The sequence below is a fragment of the Physella acuta genome, unplaced genomic scaffold (assembly GCF_028476545.2).
Source record: "Physella acuta isolate Inbredline_101_S28 unplaced genomic scaffold, ASM2847654v3 ptg000911l, whole genome shotgun sequence".
Classification (NCBI taxonomy): domain Eukaryota; kingdom Metazoa; phylum Mollusca; class Gastropoda; family Physidae; genus Physella; species Physella acuta.
In genome coordinates this window covers 281,338-293,951 of record NW_026732428.1, presented here as the reverse complement: position 1 = coordinate 293,951, position 12,614 = coordinate 281,338, and the positions used below count along the sequence as shown (strand labels likewise).

Here is a 12,614-nt window from a genome sequence, read left to right as displayed (position 1 = left end):
GGTTCAGGTACCCTATAATAATTAACATCTACTTTTAAATAAAAAGTGATGAGTGCACGTAAAATAATCAAGAACAAATTTACATCAGATAAGCTTTAATTCTATAACATAATAAGCCATACTTCAAGCCATCACCCCCCCCCCCCCCCATATAAAAAAAGTCTTAACCACCATAATATTTTAGGACAGACTGCCACTTCCCAAAGCAATGCTGTAAAAAGCTTTCATGAGGGATGCTTGTTATTACTTATAGGAACATAGTTATACACTTATCCAATTAAAATTTGATTCAACTCTTTATTTAACAAAAATGGTGGAAGGGTAGAATGTATCACAGGTTAGTGTTTAAGTGGTATTAAAAAATACGTAATTCATGTTTACTGCATTTAATTGTAGTTTCCATCATCAAAATAGCAGCTTACATATACAAAAATCCTTAAATAATATCATTAGTTTTTGTATAATAATAAAAGAATGATGTACCAGTTTGTAAATAAAAGCATTGATATTGTCCAAATTTTAAAAATGTGTGATAAACTTACACGACCTTGAAATTTATCTTTGCTATTTCTTTTGGAACATACATTTTAAATATGAATATGTGTATGTTACATTCAAAGTTTAAGTAGGCCTACATATTGCATTTTAAATAGTACATGGAAAGAAAAATAAATGCTAGATATCAATAAAGCTAAAAACGGAAACAATCTAGAGAAGACCATACTAGAAACAGCCAGATAATTAGTCAACATCTGACAAGCAAACTAATTAGTAAAGGTGAAGTTAAATAAAAAATGAGACTGGTTGTTTAAAATAGAAACCAACCAAATGTAGAAGCAGAACACTGAGCTAAATTTTCTCAAAACTTGAATAAAGACAACAACCATTCAATAAACTAGAATAATGTATGTCTGTGAATAGAATGACCAGCAATGGAGTATCTCTAGGAGTTTGACATTAGTATGCAACTTGGATTATTTTAACCTGAGTTGCTATGTAAAAATAAAAAAACCCACATAACCATATTTTACAGTATGGTTGGTTTTAATTTTTATTCAGCCCTAAAGCCTTAAACACTTTTGATGCTGATTGCGTTGGACAAATAGTTACTCAATGATAGTTTAGTTAACTATATTCACAATTTGTTTTTGATAAAATTAAAATTATTCCCTCTGGCATGTTAGGCCTAGTTTGCAACTTTCTAAAGACAATTTAAATACTAAGTTAAACTTTTTCAAAACTCCCATCACAAAGAGTGCCCATGAGTGAAAAGATAATTAGAAATAGTCAAAATCCCAAAATTTGATAGACTCATATTTTCAGCTCTAGCTAAACATAGCAACTCATTTTATCATGAAGGGTCACTAACCTGAAAGAAAATGTGGATTTTTGTGGGAACAAATTTCTTAAAATTTTTAATTTAAACTAGACAACAGAATGATTTCGACACTTACTGTGTTACAAAAAAAGGAGAATTCTAAGAAAGGCTAAAGAAACCTTACAGGCAAAAGAGGTTTAAGGTGTGTTGAAAATGGTTTGTGTTGAATGGTTTGTTTTATTAAGTTTGTCTAGCTAGTAGCCTACCTGGAACAATAACAATACAACATATTGAGTATCAACAAAGATGTTAGACAATGTCAATTTTGTTACATCACAAAAGTACAGGGGGTAACATTTTATATTACCCAGTATATTTAAAACAGAAGTAAATATTTTATAAACAGTTACAAAAATAATAACTATTGTCAATTCAGATTTTTGATCTCATTAAGAATGTATAGTTATAACATTATAATATATAATTATATGTACACATATTACTATTTTTCAAATTAGCACCAGCTTAACCTTTTTTCAAAACAATTCTTTCTTTGGTTCTTAAGTATGTTAAAATGTGAAAAACTATATTCTCCTTGGATAAAACATTGCTTTTCTTGAAATGAAACTGTAATGTCTGCTATAATATTGAAACCTTATAAGGAGCTTCTGTCAAGGTACTTATGTTTGTCTAGCAACAACAATAGTTCACTTTCACTTGGCTCTTCAAGCAAACCTCTGTCAAAGGAAATAAAAAAAAATTATTGTAAATAGTTCTAAGCACAACAAAACTTAAAATTATGATTTCTTAAACAGAAATTCAGGGTTCAAAGAATTTTGGTTTTAAAATTGAGAAAAATTGTAATACTTGAACATGTTGTGAAAACTGTTCAGCTGTACAGATACTGTCAAATGTTCATAAGTATATAGGCCATCAACTTCTGTCTGCATCACACGTCGACGTCTATCCCATTTCATAATGAAATTCTGTAAACATTTTGTAAAAATTAAACAATAAAATCTAAACCTATTTTTAATAAGCATAAAAACTAAATTTTTAAGTTATTGTTTATAACGATAAAAGCTTTCTTTTTTAAATTATGAAGTCTTTTTTATTTCTAAAACTAATTAAAAAATGTACACACCTCCATAATTAGAGCAGTAAACAGATTAAGGACTATAATTACAGATATCAGCCACCAAGCCACAAAGTACAGGTAGGACCAACTGTAAAGAGTATTTATGAATTGCACTTTTAATTCTGTGTTCTACTAAAGTATCACTTTAAGAATTCAGTCTATTTTTTAAAGGCCAACAACAAATTAATTACTCACGGAGATGTTCTGTCTCGAAAGACTTGAAGAAAAATCATCCAATTGTTGACTACCATTACATCCCACAGAATAATAATGGAGGACTGGCGATATAAAAATAGATACATAGTTGCTGATATAAACTGATATTTATTTGAAGAGAGGTTATCTGAGAAACAATGAACTTACAAAGAAATCGTCAAAATTATTGGCCCAATAGTTCAACTGCTCATATGTACCACATGGAAAAGTTCTGAAATACATTAAGATTAACAGCTTACTTAAAATAAATATAAGAAAACAAGTTATTTAGTGTTTAAAATTTGTCTCTATTAGCTCTTAGATAAATTAAAGTGTTACAACATTAGGTGATTAACAGGTAACAAAAAGTTTTACTTGTTAACAAAATCTGGCTCATATTTGATTACTCCTTCATACAACTGCATCCCAAATATAGCAAAGACGTAAAATATGGCCTGAATAAATATAAAACAAATGCAAAATCATACAACAGATTAAAAACATATGTTTAATAGAAACATGAAATTAAAACAATTAGCTTTCTTTAAACAGAATGATGTGGTTAGATGCTAAAGGGCATGCCTTTTAACCTGAAAATAGTGAGTTAGGTCCTATGAACCCTAATGGACAGATGAGGCCTTTAGTTTGTGACAGAAACCCAGATAGAAATAAAAAAATCTGAAATCAAACAACTCCTTCCTTGCAGGTGCTCTTAGGTGAAATACGGCTTTGGAAAGAAACAGTTGAAGTCACAAGCTGTATGCCACATGGCATGTTGTCACGTAATACTTTATTCGGTGGGAGGAAAAACAATAAAGACTTGTTTTTTAGATCTCCAATGTTACAAGCAAGACCAAAGATGAAAAGGAGTCTGAAGTTGTGTGCATTTTTTAAAGAGTCAAGTGAATTATTAGCCAAATCACTAACACTCACAGATGAGTCTTGGTAGCTGGGGACAATAAAATATCTAGGAAAGAAAATGCCAAAATCAAACAACTGCTGCTTTGTTCTTGGATTTACACAGCAAAGCCAGAAAGAAAAGCAGGCTGAAGTCATCAGGCCATATGGCGCATAGCGCATAACATGTTAGAATGTTATACTTAATTGTGTTGGTGGAAATCAAGTCCAATATTACAATTAAGAACAAAGAATAAAAATTAGTTAACCAACTGCTGGCAGAAAAAATATAACATGATGTTTGTTAGACCAATGAAAAAGACAGATAAAATAAAAACATTAAATTGCAAATAAAATACGCAGACTTACAATTAAAATTCCAGCAAATGCCATCATGTTCCTCAGCATATCTATCAAGACAGTCACAACCAGTGACATTGACTATAAAGATAAAAAAAAAAAATCACTGCAGCAAATATATTTTCTAATACAATGCAAAACTAAATTTAAGTTACAAGTTTTATGGGTAAATTAAGTAATGAAATTTTTCAACTTACATTGACATGAGGGATGACTTTAAACATGCGCACCATGATGAGAATGTTTACCATGCGCAAGATGTTCCACATTGTGGTACTGCTACTCCCTGCTGACAACTCCTTTGAGCTGACAAAATATTACAGCAGGAAATAAAAAGCATTCAAACTAGAAATACAACTAAATTAAACAAAAAAACCAATGAATGGAACCTTTGATCATATCAATAGTGAGTGCACTAACCTGGGAAAGTATGGGATGCCATACATAATTGCAGAAACTGTTTCTCCAATCTGTTGAGTTTAATGAATTAGTTAATTTGTTTTAAAGAGGCACAATACAGTGTAAAGCAGTGCTATAAACCAGAATAATGTTGATAAACAGGTTCAGTTAAAAAATATAACTTGAAAATAGAAATGACAGCTAACAGATCCTTAAAAAGAAATTTAAATATATATTATATAAAAAAGGACCCATGATATTACACAAGGCAGTCTTTAAGTAGAGGTCAGCTTAAAAAATGTAAAAACAACTCACAACTAGGGCTATAGTAATGACAGCATCAAAAATATTTCCTTTGTCTGAAATATATCTGCGCCAACCAAAGGCCCAGATCTTGACAGCTTGTTCCAGTGTGTAGTACATAACAAAACTGAAGTTGACAATCTGAAAAGTTTGTCACAAAGTACATAAGGAAATAGTGATAAAAGAAATAAATTTGTTGAGAATTAAAAATGGAATAAAAAGCGAAAAAATACAAAAAGCAACAACTTACTCGCAATGTGGAATGATTTTCTCTAAATGAGCTGTCATACTTGGCTCCAAGTTGAATCTGATAACATTTGCAAACAGAGTTTGAGTAACTTTCTAATGACACAAATACAATTCTGAGAATGACTTTAAGACCTTAAACTTTAAGTATCTTTTAAAAAATTGAGTCTGAAGTTTGGACAAAGAATGTGAAATTAAAACTCGCCATACGTTTGAATTCTCGAAAACAAAATTTATTGATTCATGTTCAATTAGCATAATAGTATAGTATGAAGAATAAGGAAGAGAAAAAATTAAGAAAAATATATTTACCATTAGTAATTATTTCAACCCAAAAAAAAACATCCTTTGAATAATTATTTTTAGAATAGAATAAAAATATACAGCACCTACCAAAACTGCCATTAAAAAAATGCTATATCCCAGGCAAAACATTGAATTTTTTATTTTTGAATTGTAAAATAATTATAAATCTTACTGTAATGATAATGAGATTTATAAAAGCCATGAGCATGCCAAAGTAGGTGAAAAATCGATGGATGAAAATATGTTGGAGCACCCTCCACTTCCGCTGATTAAACCATCGTACTGCAGGAAGCTGAAAAAATAATTTATCATGTCATTTTTTAATGCCGGGCAATTTGATTCAATCAACAGCTATCCATATAATCAGTAGGCCTACTCTACATCAATCAGTAAAAAAAAATTCACCTGTTTATGAACCACATTCTCATCCATACTATAAAATATATTTTGAAACTGAGATGGGGAAAAAATGTGGTTTTCTTTGTCTTTCAACTTCTGAAAATTTAAATATAGTGTAGTTTCCAATAAACAAAACAAAAATTATTTCTGCTTTTTAAAAAAAAATATTTTTAACTGAATTTTACTGATTAGTATTATGAATTTAAATAGCAATTAAATATTTGAATACATTTTTTTTATGTCAACAATCCAATAGGTAATAGAACAAAATTATGTCTATTAGTTTTGATGGATTGACTTTAGACAACAATTAAAAAGAAAAGTATTAAATATGGCTTGTCTTCAGAAGCTAGAGGGAAACTTGTTCACATGAGATGATTTCTGAATGAAGTCAGTCTTTAAAAGGAACACAATTGATTTGTAATATGAAACTTACTTCTATAATAGAGTCTTTTACATGCTGCGGAAGCAAGCTTTTGTCTACCAATGTTTTGATAACCATGCCGCCAATGCCAATACTAAATTACAGATGAAAATATTGATTGAAATATTTTACTGCAACATAGGTAACAAGTCACATATATAATCTAATCAAAACAAAAAAATACTATCAGTTCCTGTACCTAAGAGAATTCTGGGATACTCTGAACCCAACTAATGATGGAAATTGCTTTCTTCTCAAAACTTCAAAGGCTGCACGAACACCAAGTCTCCTCCGAATGAGACTACTTTGCATTGAGTTCTGAAATTATACAGAGTGTGGTCAAAAGACACTAATTTGAATCCATTTATTAAAGCTCTACTAATTAAAATAATTAAAAATGGCATTCTATCAAATTAAAAAAATTGCAATGCAAATAAAATTAAGAGTTGAAATATAACCTTCTTCTACATGACCAATGAAGATTGAAATACTCACCAGGAAATATCCTCGAAACTGGTTGTAGATAATTGCAAGCAGCATGTTCATTAAAAAATACAAACCTGAAAGCATTAAACAGTCATTATATTGACTTTAAAAATTCACCTTAACAATAAGGAGGTTAAATCCTCTGGACCAAAATAAAGACAAAACATTTTATGTTCAAAATTCACCTACCAATTAGAAGGTACAATATGAAAAAAATGGATGCAAGTCTATTCCTACTGTAAGCAGGAAGTGTTACTGAAAAAAATAAATAAAATGGTTTATTCCTTAAAAGCATAACCATAGTGAAAAATCAGTTATGCTTTTAAATTGTATTACATTAGCAGAGTAAAGTAAAATGCAAACCATCTGGATGATTGGCTGTGGTCAGAAGCACTAACAAGCTGAGAAGAGATTCCAGCAGTGAGTAAAAGTAGCGAGTGCCTTCATCAGCCTGCACATACAACACAATAATCTGACTAACTGCCCATTTTACATACAGGAAAATAATCAATAAAGTATGCCAGGTTTCTTACAAAAATGCATGTAAAATAATTTAAGCAGAGAATATGCCAGGTACAAACATAGGCCGACATAATTCTATAAATGACTTCTGATTATTTAAAATATTAAAAAGTATTCTTAAAGACCAGAAGGTCCATGGAGCAGAAGAAGTAGAGTTCATCTACTTCCCTGACCTCAGAATATACACCTAGCTTCCTTTACTTTCCCCAATTTAAATCAAGAACTCATAATATCTGGCTGCATTCTGTGACAATCAAAAGACCCAAGCCTGTAGATTTTTAGGTAAATAGTTCTGCTAATTAAAAATATTGACATTAACGTGACAATTTAAAATTTGGAAACTTACAGGTGGAGGTGATGCTGTGGATGCTGAACCATTGAATGTAGAAGGTTGGGTAATGTTATACTCTTTTATCTAGAGTAAATAATATATATTTCTTTGTATTTTCAAATAAGTAAAGTTTTCTGTTGTTGAGCTTTCACCAGTACATTATTTCTGGATTAAATTAACTCATCAGTTTAAAACAAAAACATTTTCAAAACTAATTTGTGATTGCATACCTCATATACAGGAAACAGCAGCATAGCAAACATAGTAAATACAATAATATGTAAGGCCAACAGTAGCAACACACTGTAAACAGATAAAAATAATTAAATTAACACAAAATGGTTTGAAGTTTTTGGGCCAAAAGATCCCATCGAGAGAGAAAAAGGGGGTTCTGTCAATGGGTCATGTCAGGAGTTTTAATCTTTTATGTCCTTTTTTTTTGTCTCTCTAGTTTGACTTTACCTAAAAAATAATTTAAATGATCAACAACTTAACTCATAACTTCGGGTAGAGTCCTTTTCAAACATCTTACAATTTTCTTCATCAATGAAGAATTTTGAAAAATAAAAAATGGCCGCAGCAGACGACGAAACCTAACAGGCTAGGGAAAAATATGAACAACTTTAAAAGAATTCTATAGCAACATATAAAATATTTAGTAATGAACGTAAAAAAAAAACATGTTTAAACTGGCATGAATTAGTTTTAGGAATTTGAATCTTTAGCAAAACTGTTAAGTTATTCAAAACAAAACAGATTTTTAGTCTGAAATACCTCATGGCACAGCATTCCAAAGGACACAGTCCAGTCGATGAAAGAAATAGACACAATAAACAGGGCAGCCATGTTCCATTTCTGTCTCAGAAAGTAGTACCGGCCAGCTAAATAAAACTGAAACAAAAAAATATGGCCAGGATATTAATTTAAGTTATTATTATTATTATTGATATTGGATTCATGTTTCTATAAATCAACTGTGTACATGATAGCTAGATAGAATTCCTTGGTAGTATATTGTAAATTTTTAATACAAATTTCACCAATTTCAACAATATAGGATCAAGTGTACATGTCTTCATGTAATTTTAACAGAATGTTTCTTTCTTATATTTAAAAAATATTTTATGAAGAAGTATATTAAATAAAATGGTATAGGTTTCTTAAAATCAATTGTTAAAAGTTTTATTAGGGGTATCTTTATCAAGATGTTTGTTAGAATCAAACTTACGATAAAAATTTAAAAATGAAGTTAGTTTTATTATTTTGTACCCATCTACTCTAAAATGGAATTTGGTTAGTTGTTTTTTATTACATCAACTATGTAGACACTGCTTTAATTAATGAGCAGTGCAGAGTTCATCTCTTGTCAAAAGATTAACTGCTAATTAAAATTGGAGTTAATTTGAAATTAATTCACCATCAATGAAAGCATTTGCAGTTTATTAGGAACAGACCCATGTCTACAGATAAAGGTTTTCCTGAGTTATCTACCCTACCCTGGTTTCACTATCCTGTGCGTCATTATGTAGCATGCAGCTATTTAATGAGCTCATATATACATTAGGCACCATAAATGCTATATAGTAAAAACAAAATTACCCAAGTCTAATTTAAGTCAACTGTTGATGAAAACATAAAATGCATAAAATTTGATTAAGATATCTATTACAAGTTGATTAAGATGTCTATTACAAGACAAAGATAGAAAACTGTATATTTCATTTTTTTAACTTGATTTTAAAATTTATTTTAATTAATACTTTAAAAAAATGTAAATCAAACAAATATCTAATCCTCATACTATATGTTCTATTTGACCAAATAAAATGAGGAAATTTTAAAAATTTGCATTTGACTATTCTGTGTGCTAATGAGCACATTACACTAAGTGGATGGAAATTGACCATTAAATCAGAAAATGAATATAAAATAGGCCCTAACTGACATTTGTTGAAACTGAATATGATTGTTGTTGTTGTCTAAGTGCTTCATGTTACCACAAAACAGATCCTAATTTTAAATGTGTGGTTAATTATTAGGAAAAATTTGAAATTGGCTGTAAGAAATTTTGTTTAACATTTTATCTCTACAATGATTTCCATATTGTTTGTACATTTATAATACTAGCGTTTCATTCAAGTTAACTTTTAACAGCACATTTATTAACACATCTGTTTGGAACTTCAAATTATCAATAGTTGCTTGGAGACCATTCCTAATTATGCTAAATGGAACATTTTCATTAAATCACATACTACCTCAATACATAGAGCGTTATTTTAAAAAAAATCAGCAATCAAACTCTCTTAAAATACTGAAATTATATTTCATATTAACTTAAGATTTCTTAGTGATGTGAGTTATGTACCTTGAGACAGTTGTCTGCTAGTAGCAAAAATAAACAGATAAATTCTAAGCACTGTGTAACCCAACAAGGAACAGATGTCCTAGTTCCTCTAGTTCGCAGGTCAGAGGTCAATGTGAGAGATGATGGATGTTCAATAAAAGCCAGCATGTGCAAGAGAAATATCACAATGAAGCGAAACCTAAAAAAAAATGATATTTTTTTTGCCAATAAATTAACAATGAATAAAAGTACAATACATATTCATTAAAAATTTATGAATTAAAAAAAGCTGAAAATGATAGTCGGCTGCTGAAAGTCATAATTCCACAGTGAGCTGATCAGTTTGAGAAAAAAAACTGCACACAGAATAACAATTTCAGGTATTTAATTTTAAAACCCTGTTTTGTGACTAGCAATTGTTGTAATAAACAACTATCTAACAGTATAAACAGTATAAATAATAGTTTGTCTTAACAGTCATTATTTAACAACAGACTTACACAATGACTGGCCATGACTGATACTTGCGGTATATCTGGAGATGCTTGGGTCCCACTTTGTGGTCGATTGTTCTGTACTACAACAGAAAGTTAATAGAAATTATTGTTGTTTCCTTACAGTGCAGGAGTGGTGGCATGCATGAGTTGTGTACCTGACCTATTGTGGGAACTGGAACTGATCACTAACCAAAAAAAATCTCTTGTTCCATTATCAGTTATGTGCCAGAAGGACATCAATAAGCCCTGCCAGCTTTGATGTTAGTGAAAGCAAATATGGATGAGGTGAACTTTAATTTATTTTCCCCAAAGATTGAAGAGTTACTTTATCTTTTTCAGCTGATAGCTCAATGCTAGTTCTAGAACTCTGATTTAAGATTTAGGATAAAAAAGTAGAAAAATGCAAAAAAATTTTTATGAAGAAAATAAAAATAAAACTTACTTTATAAGCATCTTCAATATAGACAACTGCTTGCATGATTGTGTCATCATCTGTTTTAATTAACATAGATATAACAATCATAGAGCCAAAGCTAAATTGTATACAAGGTAGGATTGAAATAACAACCACAAGACTAATGTAATAACTTAAAATAGTAGGCCTACTTAATAATTAGACCTATTTCAAATACAATTAGGCACAATGAATTAAGTTACAAGTGAGGCTTTAATCCTTTAGTACAGAAAAATTAAAAAAGGCAATACTTTTAAAATCAGTAATAATTCCTAAAATTGAATAAAAGTTTTTTTTTTAAGATATCAAAATCTTTCTGCAAAACAAAATCTAAAAAAAGTGTGGAAATTAAAACAAAAAAACATAAAAAATATCAAATGAATTCCTTACCAATAGCACTATTTTTCCTATTAAAAACAATAAACGAATTAAAGCATCTAAAATTACACGTTGTGGCTAATAATTCTGAAAACACTTTGAAAATTTTAAATTAGAAGCTTTTAGAAAAATTACCTAAGCCTATGAAGTGATCAGAGCTTTCCATACTGTTGTCTACATCTGTCATACTAGCATTGCTTGTGTTGTCATCTTGTGATTCTCCTCTTAACTCATCTTTTGGGAAACTTAAAGACAGTTTTTTAAAAAGTTTCACACTTAATAGTTTATACAGGTTAAAATAAAACAAAATAAAAAATTTAAACTGTTCAAAATTAATTTTTGAAATGTAAGCAAAAGATTTTTATTTTCTTGCATCACAATAAATTAGATTAACATGTAAATATCACTGATACCTTATGCTTGATGTATCAATATCAGTTGATGGATGGGTTGTTTTATTAACATCACCCCCTCCTACAGAATCTGACCACATAGCTTGTCTCTCTGCCATTTTCAGACTTTCATATTTGTGCATTTTATTAACAAATTAAACATGTTGCTATTTTTTCTTCAATGTCAACAATTTCTATAATAAAATTTAAAACAGTTTTTTTTCCTGTAAACAAATAATGTTTTAAAAAAATCCACCAGTTAGTAATTCAGCAGCCTATATCAAATGGTTAGTAAAAATAATTAATTATGAGAACATGGTCTAGCATAGAAAACTGTTATTACTAAAAATCTGCAGATTTTTCATAAGTGAATAATTATTATGTCCAAATCAATAAAAGCAACACAATAGTAAAAGGGTAGGCTAATTGATATAAAAAGATTTTAGGAATGTAGGTCATAAATAATACAGTTTAGATTAGGGTAATCTTTGGATACTTCTATGATCATATAAATACATAGACCTATGACTCGGCTATATCACAGTATATAACATTTTTTTTCAATCAGTGCATACTTCCATTAACAATGGGTTTTCTTTATGCCAACCTACTACACAAATAATTACCAACATGATTTATTGCCAATCTACACTGGTATACCTGGATGTCGCTATGATACTGGGTTACTTCTTGCTCACACCAAACTAATCTTACAAAATAAAAAACTGTAATAAAAACAACAGTGTAGTAGTTGTTTCTGGCCCAATCCAGCCTAATCACCTTACAAAGATGTTAACAGTTATCTCCTCTTCTATGCTACTGGTAACATTATATTACATTGCAATTAGCCTTAGTAGTCACAAAATTATATATTTTTTCTATGTTATTTGGAGGTGGATGTCCATCAAGGTAGGCCCCCCCCCCCCTCCCCACCCACCCTGCAGAGATCCCTGAAGCAAACCCAGTCTCTAAGTAAAATGTAATGAGATAAAACCAGACTAGGTGGAATCATGGATGTAAATTATAGGCCATCTCCTTTATGATTGGCATCAATATAATAAAATGTAGAAAGAAAAAAAGGAAGACCCACGACATAAAGCCAAAATGCACACCACCAACTGTATTGTAAAATTAAATTATTGTAAGTAATAAAAAAAATTAAAATTATTCTTAGTCACATTATTTGGACCCTGCCCTTCGCTAGTAGCTCATCATCTAAATA

General features: G+C 30.0%; 1 protein-coding gene across 1 annotated transcript; it reads right to left on the bottom strand.

The window, feature by feature from the left end:
* Window positions 1-153: 153 nt before the first annotated feature.
* Window positions 154-11,601, bottom strand: LOC131953140 (two pore channel protein 2). Its single transcript, XM_059316172.1, has 27 exons — window positions 11,414-11,601; window positions 11,136-11,245; window positions 10,611-10,660; window positions 10,172-10,248; window positions 9,693-9,870; window positions 8,099-8,215; window positions 7,822-7,925; window positions 7,555-7,630; window positions 7,340-7,408; window positions 6,835-6,922; window positions 6,661-6,726; window positions 6,481-6,545; window positions 6,185-6,303; window positions 5,998-6,079; window positions 5,568-5,657; window positions 5,335-5,454; window positions 4,861-4,917; window positions 4,623-4,751; window positions 4,329-4,378; window positions 4,106-4,214; window positions 3,918-3,989; window positions 3,027-3,106; window positions 2,820-2,883; window positions 2,652-2,734; window positions 2,463-2,544; window positions 2,186-2,304; window positions 154-2,055 (listed from the first exon to the last, which is right to left on the bottom strand). Exons 1-27 carry the CDS (start codon window positions 11,533-11,535, stop codon window positions 1,974-1,976), a joined length of 2,460 nt encoding a protein of 819 aa, XP_059172155.1. The 5' UTR covers window positions 11,536-11,601; the 3' UTR covers window positions 154-1,973.
* Between the last annotated feature and the right edge of the window lie 1,013 nt (window positions 11,602-12,614).

Bases quoted from the DNA above. Each gene is read 5' to 3' on its own strand.
- LOC131953140 (XM_059316172.1), bottom strand. From the start codon at position 11,535: ATGCACAAATATGAAAGTCTGAAAATGGCAGAGAGACAAGCTATGTGG. The intron at 6,080-6,184 runs GTACAGGAACTG...TCTGTAATTTAG, and splicing joins GTATCCCAGAATTCTCTTAG to TATTGGCATTGGCGGCATGG. The intron at 2,735-2,819 runs GTAAGTTCATTG...TTATATCGCCAG, and splicing joins ATAATTTTGACGATTTCTTT to TCCTCCATTATTATTCTGTG.